The 17,731-nt window shown below is 42.1% G+C and overlaps 1 protein-coding gene across 12 annotated transcripts in view; it reads left to right on the forward strand.

The window, feature by feature from the left end:
- The window catches only part of LOC139264638 (sickle tail protein), an 801,407-nt gene that overhangs the window by 555,768 nt on the left and 227,908 nt on the right, over positions 1-17,731 (forward strand). For 7 of the 12 annotated variants that reach the window (XM_070881417.1, XM_070881420.1, XM_070881418.1 and 4 more), the window contains 2 exons: positions 5,788-5,868; positions 8,865-9,060. In XM_070881417.1, the coding sequence (XP_070737518.1) occupies positions 5,788-5,868; positions 8,865-9,060 (277 nt within the window). Of the gene's footprint in view, positions 1-5,787; positions 5,869-8,864; positions 9,061-13,780; positions 13,845-17,731 lie in introns of those variants that run through there. The other 5 variants (XM_070881422.1, XM_070881424.1, XM_070881432.1 and 2 more) reach the window with 2 other exon arrangements.

The raw sequence follows: 17,731 nt of genomic DNA on the forward strand, positions 1-17,731 counted from the left end.
CCCCCAGCCCATGTTCCTTACCCCCTCCTCCCCCAGCCCAAGTTCCTACTCCCCCTCCCCCAGCCCACGTTCCTTACCCCCTCCTCCCCCAGCCCAAGTTCCTACTCCCCCCTCCCCCAGCCCACGTTCCTTACCCCCTCCTCCCCCAGCCCAAGTTCCTACTCCCCCCTCCCCCAGCCCACGTTCCTTACCCCCTCCTCCCCCAGCCCAAATTCATGCCGCCCTCAGCTGAAGTTCCTGACACCCTCAGCCCAAGGTGCTGACCCCATTCTCGTCCAAGTTCCTGACCTTAGATTCCCCCCACCCCACCATAGATGGGGCATTGTGTGTGGGTCATGGATTGGTAACAGGTTTATTGGGTACGAAGTGAATAGTGACAGTGTCGTTACTTCCGGGTTTCATCCACTCCAATGATGTCCCTTGTAACATACGCACCGAGCTTTCCGAGAAATCCGGTGTGGGTGCAAAGGGGGTTGGAACAATATGATCCGTCTTCCCTAAGTTCCCCCTCTCCCCTCCGATCCTCTCTCCCACTTCCCCTCTCTCTCCCTCTTCCCCCCCGCCCCTCCAGTCTCTGTCTCTCTCTTCGCCCTCCCAGCCCCGTGTGTCTCTTTTTCTCTCTCTCTCTCTCTCTCTCTCTCTCTCTACCTCTCCCACTACATCCGATGTTTTCTCTCCCACAGAAGATTGCAAAAATGTTCCAAGTAATGCAAAAGTTAGAAGCAAATCCATCTCCAACTCCGAGCTCCAGCAGCACCTCCAGCTCCATACGACTCGTGGTTTGGCCACTTCCGACTTCCAGCTTCCTCATACGCCGCACTGCGCATTCACGGCCGAATCGAAGGCCCTTGCTCAAAAAGGGGGCAGAGTCCAATGTGCGCATGCACAGAAAGACACACAAAAAACTAGTACAAATAGTCACTCTGGGAACATAACCTTCCCCAGCCATTCATTTTAATCTTAGGCCACATCTTTTCCTGTGGCTGAGAAGGTTGCTGGTTGACCTGTTTCCAGAACCCTGCACATGATGCCCTTCAGCCAGCTCTGAAGTGATGCACAATAGCAACCCAGTGGTGGCTTTTAAAAAAATATTTTCCTTCCTTCCCCCCTCTGGTCTCCAATTGATGCCACCTTACAAAGGTACAGCTGAGACCAGGGACTATGTGGAGCAAAGAGGATTGAATTTGTGTCCTCCTAGCTCATAACATCATGTGTTGATGTTGCAATGCACTACTCTGCTTTTTGTAACGCCAACTGTAATCTCTGTCGATTTAAAGTGGCTTTCCAGTGCATTTGTTACCTGATGTAAAATCCAGCAAGTAGACACGAGTGTGAACCTGTGCATGGTGAAATTTGAATTGTTTGTTTGTGCAATCCATGCAATTTCTGGCAAAAGTACTTTTCCATCTATGGTAGGGCTGCAGCCTTAAGATACAAGTATACTACTTTTATTTATCGGCCTAGAAATCCCGGTCGGCTGCTTCCCGTGGGCGATCGACTGAAAAAGTTAAAAAAAGATGTGCCGTATCTGTTCTTGCTGCGCCCATGAGAGATCCCGGTCCTGAGGCCTCCGGTCCTGAGGCCTCCTCTCCCTGCGCGTCGGAGTGTGTGCATCGTCGGGATGTCCGTAAGTTGGAGCTGCAGTCACATGGCAGCCAATCCAGGTACAGTACTTTCTTATTCATCATAATGGGATCTCTGTAAGTTGGCGATCCCATTATTATGATTGAGAAACCGCCCCCAAACACCAAAACACTAAAAAAAAAAAAGAAAAAATACATCACATATTTAATAACTTAAATTAAAGTTATTTATGGCTTACAAAAATAAATATTTTTCCGATTTTTAAAAAAAGTTTTCATTACGGTTTAAAATAAACTTACCTTAATGGGCAGGGTTTTCAACAATAAAATGTGTTTTAAAATATTTTTGTGTGTTTTAAAACTCTTGCACCTGTAAAACTATGCTATGCACCTGCTTTTAGCAAGATTACGATTAAATATCATAATCTTGCCCATGCGAATGTTCTGGCTCCTGAGATGCAGAGGATCTGTCAAGCTGGAGCTTGACAGATCGGAAAAGCCGGTTTTCAGTGTATGTGCATTATGCGCTGAAAACCGGCTTTTGCGATGCCTTCCCGGGTCTGTAGACACTCCGAACGGACCAAGGGAGGCCGCGATTTCCAGGCCATGATATATTTCCCATGGCGACTAGCTGTGACCAACGTCTCCTTTAAGCTGCGGTGCTGTGTGGCTGTCTGCCGGTCCCGCACAGCCCGGGACTGGCTTTTATAGTGTATGCTTGAAAGTTGGAATGGTTCGCGCAACCATTAAAGGGACTGCGCACCCAAATTTAACATTTGGGGGGAACACTGGGTTGTGTACCTGTGTTGCTAAACGTAATAAAACAGCAGTTATTTTGTTGACAATGGCCATACATTGCACACACATCTTGCAAGAAAATAAATTTTGGCTTTAGGTTTTTCTCCGATTTTGCCTCTCCTGGGAGTGGTGGTAGTGTCTAGTCACGATGCTGTAGTTATCATGGATGTAGGGCAGACTTGTTGGATCAACTCGTCTTTTTCTGCCTGTCATTTTTGTATGTTAATATATGGCTGGATTATTACACTAAATCCGTGCCTTTAAAAATCATTTTAAATATATCTAGTCACAAATAAATTTACCTTGGGATTAATCTGGTTTGTATTTAGTACGTGTTTATAATCCTGTGCAATAAAATGGGTCCAGTTTCCAAGTGGTCTGAAATGTGTGTATTGAAATTTTAAAGACCGAAATCCATAGATTTTTGTTAGGTATCAAGGGAAATGGGTCATTAGCGGGTAAATAGAGTTGAGGTACAGATCAACCATGATACTGATTAACGCAACACACTCGAGGGGCTGAATTGCCGACTGTTATTCCTATATATACCATGTGTTACATACAGAATGGGTGGGATTGAGATAAGTCAGAACTTCATCTTGGACTTCAGACGATGACAAAAAAAAAGGTGTGGTAGTGTAGTGGTTAAATTACTGAACCAGTAATCCAGAGGTTTGGACTAATAAACCACAGAAGAGAATTCAACTCACACCATGGCTGTTTGAGAATTTGACTTCAGTTTTAAAAAATGTTTGAAGTGCTGGTGAAAAATGACCATGAAGTGTCATAAAAACCTAACTGGGTACTTAACGTCCTACCTTACACGGTCCTGCCTGACTCCAGTCCCACACCAACGTGGTTGACTTTTAATTGTCTTCTGAAGCAAGACACTTTGTTCTACCAAACTGTAAGGCGGCGGGCCCACCACCATCTCCTCAAAGCAGCTAGTATGAGCAATAAACAGTCAACTGAATATCAGCAATATCTCTATCTGCTCAAGCTTTCCTCTTGCAATTTGTTGTCATAGAATCACAGAAATGTACGGCACAGAAGGAGGCCATTCGGCCCATCGTGTCTGTGCTGGCCGAAAAAGAGCTATCCAGCCTAATCCCGCTTTCCAGCTCTTGATGCAAGATTTCTAAATCTCTGGCATTAAATTGACAACAAGACCAATTCTTTAAAAAAAAATTTGAAATAGTTTATTAAACGCACACACATGCACATGTATCAGCAGTCGTCAGCTATCCTACGGATCTACTTAGTTACAACAGATACAATGTTAGAATAATAATTTAGAAAAAGGTATACCTCACTTCCCTCTGGCAAAGCACAAGCACATGATATTCATCCTTCTGCTGTGGAGGGAGGTTTCTGCTTTGCCATGTGCCAAGGAGAAGAGAGGGCTAGCAATCTTTGCTTGACTTTTTATATCCTTTAAGGCCATAGTTTCTCAAAAAGCCTCAGGATTGAGTCTTGGCTCCAGGGCCATTCCTGATTGGCTTCTCCTCATACATGTGTCTGTCTGGAGAGCCAGTTCCATTCCTTGATTAGGTTAATGGCTTTTCAGTTAACACCTTTTCTAGTTTGGTGAGTTTCAAAGCCTTGCTTCCTTTGTTCCTTGAGCTCTGCTCAGCCAGAGGAGACATGAACTTGGGGAAGTCAATCCATTTTGTTTCTATTGAAACAGCAGCCTTTCTATATAACCTACATATTTAACATATATATATATATATACAGAATCAATTTTGTCATTACTAAACACTTTTATTCTTACATTGGTCTGTACCACTGGAGGTTTCGGCACTTCAAGTGCATATCCAAGCACTTTTTAAATGCGATGAGGGTTTTTGCCTCTACCACCCTTTCCAGACCAAACCACCCTCTGGGTGAAAATATTTCAATTCAACACCCCCTAATCCTTCTACCCACTACTTTAAATCTATGCCCCCTGCTTATTGACCTCTCTGCTAAGGGAAATAGATCCTCCCTATGCACTCTATTTAGGCCCTTCATAATTTTATACACCTCAATTAAGCCTCAGCCTCCTCTGTCATCTGCAACCCACAATTAAATTATTTGTTGTAACTTGTATTCACTGGAGTTCAGAAGAGTGAGAGGGGACCTCATAGAAACGTTTAAAATTCTGACGGGTTTGGACAGGTTGGATGCAGGAAGAATGTTCCCAATGTTGGGGAAGTCCAGAACCAGGGGTCAAAGTCTGAGGATAAGGGGTAAGCCATTTAGGACCGAGATGAGGAGAAACTTCTTCACCCAGAGAGTGGTGAACCTGTGGAATTCTCTACCACAGAAAGTAGTTGAGGCCAATTCACTAAATATATTCAAAAGGGAGTTAGATGAAGTCCTTACTACTCGGGGGATCAAGGGGTATGGCGTGAAAGCAGGAAGGGGGTACTGAAGTTTCATGTTCAGCCATGAACTCATTGAATGGCGTTGCAGGCTAGAAGGGCTGAATGGCCTGCTCCTGCACCTATTTTCTATGTTTCTATGTTTCTATTACCCACTCGATGTTACCTATTCATTGATGAAAACTGGACACCATTCATATTGGGACAAAAGTTGAAGTTGCTATCTGAAAGATTAGGCTTACATAGAATTCCATGTAAACATCATTCAAAAGTTTGTAGACAATATATTTATATTTTTATAAAAATACATTTCACCCCCAATACATTTTAATTATCCCAGGGTGAAATATAGGACTGTTTGTTTTCTGTGAAAGCGATTGCTGTATTATTTTGATGGGTGCACATTATTAATGCAGTGAAGCGCTGTATTAACTGACTTAGCCAGCACAACCATCCTGATGGCGGAGGCACATCTGTCTAAAATTTGTTGCTTTATTAAATTTCTCTTAATCTTCCTGTTCACAAGTCTGTGTATCTTTTATTTAAGTGCCCTTTCTGCCTGCTGACTTCATCTCATTTTGTAAAATAAAGAATCTGGCTTTTTTTTGCCATCTGTCTTGAAATGTAGTTTGTTAAAAGTGTATCTGGTTAAGTTTTGGAGAAAACAACCTGCCTCCTGCTTGTGGCAAGGTTCCTTGAATCCATTTTTAAGAGCTAGCCATTTGTACAATTGCATTATTTAGTTCCATTTTATGCTTTTGTTCAGTATTGTGCTATTATTGACTATCTTTCTGAATTCATAAAAGTGTCATGAAATATACAGGAATTTAGTATTTTGAATGGTTAAGCATACCTAAATTTTAGAATAATCCAGATTGTAGATAAATGACATATCACTGGAGAGAGCTGGTGTGAAGCAGTGGTGCACACTAATGATTCTATATTTGTTTTTATCATGATGACAGAATTCACTTTTCAGATGGAGTTTTAGAAGTATTTTTTTCTGTGTAATCCTTACTTTTTCTTTCTGTCGATCACAGAATCTGCAATGCATGTTGGCCTCTCTTCAGTCAGAGCTTGACATGCAAAGGTTCTTGATGAAAATTGAGTCATCCCAGAGAGTTAGTACCTTACTTTCCTTCTTGTCCTTTTCTTTCACAGTGAATTTGCACTCATTCTTTTCGGTTGATGGGCAACAACTGTGTGCAGGCAACTCAACTAATACAAGTTTAAAGATGACAAAATAGATGCTTTCAGGGCTAGGACTGTCTGCCTGTTTGAATGGGGCCTGTTGCCTAATGACTCTAGATTGATGTAAGCTCCAATATTTGATGTAAGGGTAATATTTATCCCTCAGTCAACATAACAAAAACAGATTATCTGGTCATTATCACATGGCTGTTTGTTGTGCGCAAGTTGGCTGCCACGTTTTCCACACTCCAAAAAGTACTTCATTGGCTGTAAAGCGCTTTGAGACGTCCGGTGGTTGTGAAAGGCACTATATAAATGCAAGTCTTTCTTTCTTTAAGCTCCACAGGCCTACATAAATGTCTGACAATTAGGTTACAGGCTCCAATGTTAGATGTTTTTGAAATAAATTGGAACACTTCAGTTTTAAAACTGGACTTAAAAAGATAGAATGGCACAGTCTGTTGGTGCTCTAATCTGCAACAGTTGAAGGTTTTGGGTTTGTACCTGCTATTTCTCAATCTGCAGCTCTGCTGCCAGAATGACATTCCAAGTGGGGACCAGACATTTGCGTAAGTGCTGGGTACAAAGATTGGAAGGAATTTCCCAAGATCATTGTTGAGCATTTCCTGATACCTGCTGGCTAGAGTGCCAGTACCAGAGCACTGGGAGAGGCTCACCACCTACAATACTGTGACACTTGGGCAATGGTGTGTGGCATGGTGTGACCTGAATAGGGAAAGAAATAAAACCAAAAGTATTTTTCAAAACAAAACTTGGGCAGATTTATCTCTCTTGCTGACACACCTCTATCTATGCTATCTATTTAATGTTACAGTTCCAATTTATAATTCAAATCTAAGAAGAATATTCTGTTTTCTTTTAGTCCTAACTAGTTTAGCGTACTAACTTGGATTATGTGACTCACTGATGAGTGTGACCTGATTAATTGCAAATGTATTTTTCTGTAACAACTTTTCACAAACTGTTGAGATGCATGCGAGAGTTTGAGAATGTTGGTTTCTCAGGAGATAATTGCCTCAGCAGCAGTTAGTTTCTGACTGATTTTAAAATGTCTCAAGAATGTTCGTCACCCATATTTGCATTTCACTAGCAGTTTATTGGAAGTATACTGTAGGCAGGTCTGTTGAACCATCATCCTGCAACCTTCAATTCCTCACTACAAGTGATGCTCACGATTAGAATCTGCAGTTACAGTCTGCCATCGCAATTTTGTTTTGTAGTCAGTTACATCCTGGGCTCAAGCGGCAGTGGAAGATTCTTCATTGCTGCTGATACTGAAGGGGTGATTGACTCACATCTTGTCTAATGTTAGAGAAGATATTTGTAATTGGCTTTCCAATTCTCGATTGTGTTTAGTGCAATGGTGTGTATCCAACGAGAACACTCCACTTTGAAGCACTGTATTGATTTTTAGTTCAAAGTAGAAATAATAAGCATACCTACTTTCTGACATGATTGTGGTGAATTGAAGGGCTTTAATGTTCAACTCTGAATCATGTGCATACTCTGAGCTAAATAAAACTATCGGCTGGAATTTCCATGGCGGTTCCCACGATCTCCCACTGGCAAAAATCCTGGAGAAATTACGTTAATGGTTATTTATGCCATTTCTCCAAGGTTTGCAACGAAGTTATGGCACGGGGTAGAGAGAACCCTCACAGAAATTTTATTCCTATATAATTAAACTGTAAAGCTCCATTTAGGGACCAAAATACTTGTATAAACTTATCCGTGCAGCAATCTGGAAAAAAGTGATAAAAATACAATTGAGCTGATTATTAAAAATGCCATTATCCAATTAAGGATGGGGATAATGAGAAATAAACAAGGTGTCTATCTAGTTACTGAATAGACATTGGTTTCCAAAATTGGCAGTTCACATATGGTTATGTTTATTTATTATATAATGGAGAATTCAAAATGTGAAACATATGATCCAGTCCTTTGATGTAGTTCCTGGGCATATTCATATTCCTCACATGCAAGTACATAGAAATTACAGCATAGAAACAGGCCATTTGACTCGACCAGTCCTTGTGTTTACCCAGCACAAAAGCAAATAGCCCTAGTTTCATTTACTTACCCTGTTTCGATAGGCCTTCATCTGTAGTTGGATATGATACCAATTTTAATCTTTTTGACTTTAACCAAGCCATCTGAGACAGTAGAGAAACTGATTCTGTACTGGAAATGAAGAACAAAAGTAATAGCAATGGTCAATTGCACTACTATCTGTTAACCTGTTTTAAAGTGGTATTAAGAGATGCCTAGATGTAATTCACCTCTCCATTTCCTTGAGTCGAAGAATGATCCAGATTCTTTTGGAGAAAGAGGAACAACGCAAGGGTGATTTGTGACCCTAGAAATATGTTGTGTACTTCATTTAGCCTTAATCACAGTTTTGGGATTTGGGATTCTTGATGGCTCATACATTTAGTCCAAAATGATGAGGGATCCAGCATCAATCCAAACTTGGCAGTATGACCAATGTCTAAACATATTCCCAAATACGTACCATAGTTCATTTTCCATTCATGAGACCAATTCATCCAGTAAAGTGTTCATCACTAAAGGGGGAGGCAGTATTTTTAAGTTATGGTACTTCTGGGATTTATTATAAAGGTTTTAGTTTATGGGCTGAATTCTGCGACAACCCCTGCCAAAATGAATGGCTAACTGTTGTGGAAATGTATTCATTCAAAGGATAGGAATTAAATGATATCTGAATAAAGAGTATGATTGCAGGTAGCTTAACGCATGATCCTGTACCTTCTAACAATGCATGGTATGCAGAGGTTGTGCTTGACTGGTTTCCAGGTTTATAATCTTCAGTATGATTGCATGCAGATCTTTAGTGGTTTGACTTGTATAGTAATTTTAAAAAGTCATGTTTTCCTTCTTGCAGAGCAGAAGCCCAAAGCATTTAAGAAGTTCCCAGTCTGGTCTCGGGGACCAGGCTGAACATCTCTCCGTTGCATCAGCGGATTCTTTCGAAGCAATGGCAGAACCGGAGGTGCCACATCTCTTTAATAGAGGGACCCGTTTGCGGGCAAGCCTCCCTGTTGTTCGTTCAACCAACCAGACAAAGGACAGATCACTAGGTAAGGTGTACTTGTCACTAACTTAAGTATATTGCACTCTGTGTATTTGTACACTCTGTGTATTGCTCTTTCATTTCCCATTCCACCTGAGGTGAATTATGTACCACTGGAAAGGCATGTGTTGGTTTTGGCAGCTGAGAATTTTGCTTTGCACATTTCAATGTTTCTTTGTTACATACAACCAGGTTTAAACCAACAAAGTGCTGTATTACTGATCCTAAACAAGTTAGAGAAGATGTTATTCTAATGTTCTCTTGTGTAATTTGGATTCCAAACCCTGCATGGACTGGATGTGTTAGTGCCAGAATTACATAGTTTTCTTCACTACAAATTGAGAAGTTCTGTAATGTCTCCAATTCTGCTTTATTATAATTTGTAAATAGAAATGCCAAGGACATTTTTATTAAGAACATAAGAGCATAAGAAATAGGAACAGGAGTAGGCTATGTGGCCTCTCGAGCCTGCTCCACCATTCAATAAGATCATGGCTGATCTGATCTTGGCCTCAGCTCCACTTCCCCGCCCGCACACAGTATTGTGTACTTGGAAAGTTAATGAGGTCTTTCAAAGTGAATGTTACTGGTAATTGTGTTCTAGATAGCTGTGATTGTAGCAGTTAGTAAAACTTCCTTTTGTTTTTACGTGAATCGGGAACAGTTGCATTAGATTTTTTTTCCCAGCTTTAAAATTGGGATGTCCTTTGCTGTGAAATATGCAAGTAATTAATAGCCATATTCTTGAGTTTCATTAACTAAAATCTAGTCTTATATAGAAACATAGAAAATAGGTACAGGAGTAAGCCATTCGGCCCTTCGAGCCTGCACCACCATTCAATATGATCATGGCTGATCATGCACTTCGGTACACCATTCCTGCTTTCTCTCCATATCCCTTCATCCCTTTAACTGTAAGGGCCACATCTAACTCCCTTTTGAATATATCTAATGGACTGGCCTCAACAACTTTCTGTGGTAGAGAATTCCACAGGTTCACAATTCTCTGAATCAGTCTGGTGAACCTTCGCTGCACTCCCTCAATAACAAGAATGTCCTCCTCAGATTAGGAGACCAAAACTGTACACAATATTCAAGGTATGGCCTCACCAAGGCCCTGTACAACTGCAGCAAGATCTCCCTGCTTCTATACTCAAATCCTCTCGCTATGAAGGCCAACATGTCATTTGCCGCCTTCACCGCCTGCTGTACCATGCCAACTTTCAATGACTGATGTACCATGACACACAGGTCTCATAGCACCTCCCCTTTTCCTAATCTGTCACCCTGTTTTTGCCACCAAAGTGGATAACCTCACATTTATCCACATTATATTGCATCTGCCATGCATTTGCCCACTCACCTAACTTGTCCAAGTCACCCTGCAGCCTCTTAGCATCCTCCCTCACAGCTCACACTGCCACCCAACTTAGTGTCATCTGCAAACTTGGAGATATTACATTCAATTCCTTCGTCCAAATCATTAATGTATATTGTAAATAGCTGGGGGCCCAGCACTGAACCTTACGACACCCCACTAGTCACTGCCTGCCATTCTGAAAAGGACCCGTTTATTCCTACTCTTTGCTTCCTGTCTGCCAACTAGTTCACTATCCACGTCAGTACATTACCCCCAATACCATGTGCTTTAATTTTGCACACTAATCTCTTGTGTGGGACCTTGTCAAAAGCCTTTTGAAAGTCCAAATACACCACATCCACTGGTTCTCCCTTGTCCACTCTACTAGTTACATCCTCAAAAAATTATAGAAGATTTGTCAAGCATGATTTCCCTTTCATAGATCCATGCTGACTTGGATCGATCCTGTCACTGCTTTCCAAATGCACTGCTACTACGTCTTTAATAATTGATTCCAACATTTTCTCCACTACCGATGTCAGGCTAGACATAAGACATAAGACATAAGAATTAGGAACAGGAGTAGGCCATCTAGCCCCTCGAGCCTGCTCCGCCATTCAATAAGATCATGGCTGATCTAGTCGTGGACTCAGCTCCACTTACCCGCCCTCTCTTCGTAACCCTTAATTCCCTTATTGGTTAAAAATCTATCTATGTGTGACTTGAATACATTCAATGAGCTAGCCTCAACTGCTTCCTTGGGCTAACCGGACTATAATTCCCTGTTTTCTCTCTCCCTCCTTTTTTTAAAAATGGGGTTACATTAGCTACCCTCCAATCCATAGGAACTGATCCAGAGTCTATAGAATGTTGGAAAATGACCTGCATTGCGTCCACTATTTCTAGGGCCACTTCCTTAAGTACTCTGGGATGCTGACCATCAGGCCCTGGGGATTTATCGGCCTTCAATCCCATTAACTTCCCTAACACAATTTCCTGACTAATAAGGATTTCCTTCAGTTCCTCCTTCTCACTAGACCCTCAGTCTCCTAGTATTTCCGGAAGGTTATTTATGTCTTCCTTCGTGAAGACAGAACCAAAGTATTTGTTCGATTGGTCTGCCATTTCTTTGTTCCCCATTATAAATTCACCTGATTCTGACTGCAAGAAACCTACATTTGTCTTCACTAATCACCCTGACTTGTAAAATTATTTAAAAATAACCTCCTGGGTAGAGCACTTGTTTCCCTGCACAGCACTTGTTTCCCTTCCCCCTCCCAAACCTGATGTGACTGTAATGCTAGGTCCTCAGCTATTACTCACTGTTCTCCATGGAACAGCTACTGAAAGTCATCGAGCCTGCAAAACTTCTAAAGCAAGTTTTACAGTGTAATAACATTTTGCTAATTTTGAAGAAATTGCCTATTCTATGGGCACTCAAAATGAATTCTCCATAGCAGTATGTAGTAAAACTCAAATATATTACACTATAACATCAGAATGAGACTATTGAATTAAAATGGGGAAATGGATAATGATCAGTTGAGACATTTTTTATAGCTTAATATTAAGTGTTTGCTGTAGCTTGCTTTTTCATGCCATTCCATACCTTCATTTTGCACTCTTCGTTTAAGCATGGCTGCTATATTTAATTGACTATTTCTGTCACAGTAAACCTGCCTGCCTTTTAAAACATCTAGTGTGGAATTTTATAGGTTGATTAGACGGGGGGAAAAGGGCACTTGCATAACACTGCAATACGCAGAGTATAGCTTTCTTGATTGATGTTGTCAGGTGCCGTTGGAGAATTGCGTTCACTGAGGCTCGGTTACTGGTAAATAGCTGACACCTGAGTCATGCCACTGACCTTCAGTCCTTGACTTTTGTTGTTTTACTAAATTTGTTTCATTGTGTGTTACGCCAAAGCACGATGGGAAGACTGGGCTGACAGGATTCCAGTTCTCTTGTTACAAGAATCCTCTTATAGAAAAGTGTTGGTTCAGAACTTTCCAAACTCTATGTGGCAAGTATTCTCTAATTAAGATCTTTTAATACTTAAATTGTACTTGTTAGAAACATGCTAGAGACTGGCCAAGCTCATTTCACTTGAGATCCTTCTAGCTAATGGAGGAAAATTAGAATTGAATCCCATTAATCCAAGATGGATCTGAACCTAGGATCCAGAGGTAAAAAGTGTGTTTAACACATTGTGTAACCCACTCTCCTAGGGGACCCTGTCTTTAAGCTACTTCCTTTATCGTATCGCTGGGTGATTGTCTCATCTTTAGTTAGAACTATGAAGCCAATCAATATTGGAAGTGAACAAAGGAAAAGATAGTTAACATTTCAGATTGGACCATTCAACTGAAGTGCTTTGAATCCATTTACTATGAAGTGTATGAGAGGCGTCACATTTCAGGAAGTTTGACTTTGACCACACAAGATCTGGGTTTGATTTATATTCAAATGTTATTTTTAAGTTAACTTGAGCTCTCGTGGGTTTAGAAATCCCCTCTGCAGCTTGAAGCTGGGGCTTGGGGAGTGGGGAGAAGGGAAGAACATTTTAAAGCCTGTGGATTGTTGCCTGTCGTTGGATCAGACCATTGCATCAACATAACTCTATTCACTTTGAAAGCGGCAGGGGTAAGTTGTTGTATCCTCCACCCAGGGGGTGGTAACTGGTATAATTGGAAGAGCTATTGGCCAGGAAAGGGATACAGAGGTCAAACCCTAAACATCCCTGTCCAGAGGAAGAACAGGAGAACAAATGTTCTGGGCCAGTTAGTAAGTGCCGCTGAGAAAGGCAGCTAAGAATCTAGGCCAGTAATAAGGCTGACGATAAGAAAATGTTACTTAGCCCACAAACAATATCGCACAGTTTATTATTGTCTTCCTTTTGAGGAGGGACTGAAATGAAGTTGGTGAATTTGCTATAGCTATTACAGTCAATAATTGAATGTATAGAGTAATAGAAGCAACTTAATGATTCGTGCCTGGCTTCATCTCATGAAAAGTGTTATTAGTCCACCTGAAGATACGAGGGCATGTGCAAGTTTAAAGTAAGCTGTTCGTATAGCAAGGGGGTTCTATTGTTATGCTCCAGGATCACACCATCATACAACTAGATATTGGGCAGTATAGGCAAATTCCTGATTGTAAGGGATGTGAGGTTCATGAGCAAAGCCAGTGATGCTGAGAATGTTTTAACAATAAGTTGGGGCGTTGATCCCTCTGATTGTTGCCACCTTCTCTATAGGGGTGTGGAGCAACTGCCCTCTAATTGGTGCCTCTCCATCGCCATGATTGCAGGAACTGTGTTGGGTGGATTGTGATTATGAATCTGTATGCCCCCTCCATCATCATCATCATCATCATCATCATCATCATCGGCAGTCCCTCGAAATCGAGAAAGACTTGCTTCTACTCTAAAAGTGAGTTCTTAGGTGACTGAACAGTCCAATTGCAGTCTCTGTCACAGGTGAGACAGACTGTCGTTTCTGCATGCTCTCGGCTCGAGGTGGTCAGCACCCTCCTGGATGCTCTTCCTCCACTTAGGGCAGTCTTTGGCCAGGGACTCCTAAGTGTCGGTGGGGATGTTGCATTTTATCAAGGAGGCTTTGAGGGTGTCCTTGAAACGTTTCCTCTGTCCATCTGGGGCTTGCTTGCCGTGTAGGAGTTCCGAGTAGAGTGCTTGCTTTGGGAGTCTTGGGTCAGGCATGCGCACTATGTGGCCTGCCCAGCAGAGCTGATCAAGTGTGGTCAGTACTTCAATGCTGGGGATGTTGGCCTGATCGAGAACGCTAACGTTGCTGCGTCTGTCCTCCCAGGGGATTTGCAGGATCTTGCGGAGACATCGTTGGTAGTATTTCTCCAGCAATTGAGGTGTCTACTGAATATGGTCCACGTCTCTGAGCCATACAGGAGGGCGGGTATTACTACAGCCCTGTAGACCATAAGCTTGGTCTTAGCAGGGATATCCCCCTACTCGAGCACAGAACACTGTATTCTGTGCGTTACACCACATACCAACTGCTTGGAAATGCATATGTGAAACACTGGGTGAGAATCTTCTCGCAAGTTTCCTACCTCGTGCAGGAACACCTAGGGCCTGATTTTTTTCTGTTTTCTCACTTTAGTGAAGATGTAAATAAAATGGTTAACACTACTTTAAAGCTATCTACTTTTTTTTCTATAAAGGAAATTTTACCCTCTCATCTGATCAGTGCAATCACCAGCCTCCACCATATAGAAACATAGAACATAGAAAAATAGGTGCAGGAGTAGGCCATTCGGCCCTTCTAGCCTGCACCGCCATTCAATGAGTTCATGGCTGAACATGCAACTTCAGTACCCCCTTCCTGCTTTCTCGCCATACCCCTTGATCCCCCTAGTAGTAAGGACTTCATCTAACTCCCTTTTGGGTGTATATGGAGAACTCGATATACAAACCAGTCTTCAAACATGCCTCAACATTGTTGAGTGAAATCAGTATAGCTAGTTGCTAAAAAGGTTTAATAAGTATGGTTGATTTAAAATTGCTGCGTAAGTTCTCCCTTCTGGGGAACTGTTTATTTCAGTGGGATACAGCAGTGTATGTATCTTCATTCTTGGGACCTGGATTTAAATGTAGCTTGCATTCATGAGACCATATTTTGTCTGTAAGGATCTTTGATGAAATGTGTTCAGTCTTGGTCCGGTTCCTAGTGCTTCTGACCTAATATTAATTTGCCATTAATTCAATATCAATGAACTAATTGGCTTTCTCATTCAGAGATGAACTCCCAAACTCACCCATTTTCTAAAACGAAAACTATGAAGAAAAGATAGGAATGAAGTGATAGCTTTGTCCAGTTATTTAAAAGTAGATTTTGTATACAATTTTTGATCATTTTTTAAATTCAGTCCTTTTAAAAGAGAAGTCAACACGAGTTGGCAAAAATTAACTTTGAAACTTGTGGGTTGTAGAATTGAATATTTACATTGTTGGTGGAGAATTTTTCCAACTGAAGTTGCGTTTTTTAAAAAATCTTAAAGTTGATTAAAATCTGTATATTTGCAGTTGGATATGATCCAACAAAATGCAAATATGGACTCTTTGGCCCCTATTATTGCCACAATTGTGCGCCTTTTTTGGCGTCCAAACTTTTTTTTGGCGTGAAATCCTCCGTTTCCAACTTTCACCAACGTTTGTACGCCGGCGCCAACCATGTGCGGCAGTTTAAAAATTTTTGCCGTAGACACGAGTGAAAATGGGCTCTGGCGCCGTTTTAGTGCAGTTAGGTGATTCTGGATGTCCACGATTTTTTTCAGCGCAGTACGCACTGCCAAAAAGCACCCCCCCCCCCCCCCCAAAAAATCCTTCTGTGAACTTAAGGAAATCGGCGCGTGCACAAAAGGACATTGGGGCCAAGCGAAAGATAAAAATAACGTACAAATGCATGGATTTTTTTTTGACAGGTACCTTTCCGAGTTTTTGGAGCGAGACAATGTAAAAAAACAAACATATGACCTTTTTTCGGAGGGAACTGAAATAACTTTGCTGGGTTCTTTTTCACCCATATTGCGACAGTCCACCCCAACACAATTGTTGCTGGCCGGGCTCCAGGCACGGGTCGGGGGAGCGGCGGCCGCACACAAGCACCAGAGCCCGGGCTGCTTTTAAAGCTGAGCATCGAGTTGTTGTGCTTGTGTCCGGCTGAGCTTGCAATCCTGTCCGGCCTGCACTACTTCAACCCGTGCCTTGAGCTCGGTCAGCATCCGAAACAGGACATTTTGTGTACAGGCACAGCAGCAAGTTAGAAATGACCATTTGTTACAGGTGACCCAAGAAAATCACCAAACAAACAAACAAACACATGCGCAGATCAGGGTGTGGTCCGATCTTGGGCATTCACCCAGCCTTGTGGAGTAAAACGGAGAGGAAAGCTGTCAGTGATTTAAGTCTTTATCTGCATAATAACAGTAATAATGGTACAATTTTTAGCATGCCTGATGTGATAAGGGCGTTGGCCATACATGGCATGCAGAGGCGACGAATAATTCGATGTTGATATCGAGGAGACAGATTGATGGGGAGGAGGTCTTACCCTCTGAGTCTATAGGGAAAAATGCTCATACCTGCAACTGTGAGGCAGACTGCTTTCGCAGGCTGCGATTCAGAAAGGAGGTCATCACTGAGATCTGCCAACTAATCAGGGCAGACATACGGCCAAGAAGTGGAAGGAGGACTGCCCTACCTGTAGAACTAAAGGTAACAGCGGCACCCCCTCACAACGTCGCTCAGTTCACTGCCATCATGAAGGGACAGGTACTGGACATTGAAGATCCTCCTGAGCAGAGAAAGAGGGTTGAGCATTTGGAGGCGGCTGACGAGGAGGAGGAAGAGGACGACTTAGCAGCAGGAGGAGGAACCACCTCAAGCCACAGGACGACGACGGCGGAGGAGGGTGGGGTGACCAAGGGGACCAATAGCCATTACTAGAGACTTGCGTCAGTGGCTAATCTGTGAACGTTTTTCTGCCTGAAGGCTAAACGGTGGCACGTTTGATTATAGTGTCGCACCATGTTGACTGTTTACACCTGTTTGCACTTTTAATAATGTTGTGTTGGTTTATGTTGGTCTAATATATACTGATGGTTAAATTCACAAAATAATGCATTGATTCTGGTTAAATTAAAAGAAGTTTATTAAACATTTGTACTTAATAACATAAGAATATAAGAAATAGGAGTAAGCCATACGGCCCCTCGAGCCTGCTCCGCCATTCAATACGATCATTGACTCAGGTCCACTTTCCTGCCCGTTTCCCATAACCCCTTTTTCGCTTATTGTTTCAGAAACTGTCTATTTCTGTCTTAAATTTATTCAATGTCCCAGCTTCCACAGCTCTCTGAGGTAGTGAGTTCCACAGATCCACAACCCTCTGAGAGAAGAGATTTCTCCTCATCTCAGTTTTAAATGGGTGGCCACTTATCCTAAGATTTTGCCCCCCCTAGTTCTAGACTCCCTATCAGTGGAAACATCCTCTCTGCATCAACCTTGTCAAGCCCCCTCATAATCTTATACGTTTCGATAAAATCACACCTCATTCTTCTGAAATCCAATGAATAGAGGCCCAACCTACTCAACCTTTCCTCATAAGTCAACCCCCTCATCTCCGGAATCAACCTAGTGAACCTTCTCTGAACTGTCTCCGAAGCAAGTATATCCTTTCGTAAATATGGAAACCAAAACTGCACGCAGTATTCCAGGTGTGGCCTCACCAATACCCTGTATAGCTGTAGCAAGACTTCCCTGCTTTCATACTCCATCCCCTTT

Source organism: Pristiophorus japonicus, chromosome 5, assembly GCF_044704955.1.
Source record: "Pristiophorus japonicus isolate sPriJap1 chromosome 5, sPriJap1.hap1, whole genome shotgun sequence".
In the NCBI taxonomy this organism is placed as follows: Eukaryota; Metazoa; Chordata; class Chondrichthyes; family Pristiophoridae; genus Pristiophorus; species Pristiophorus japonicus.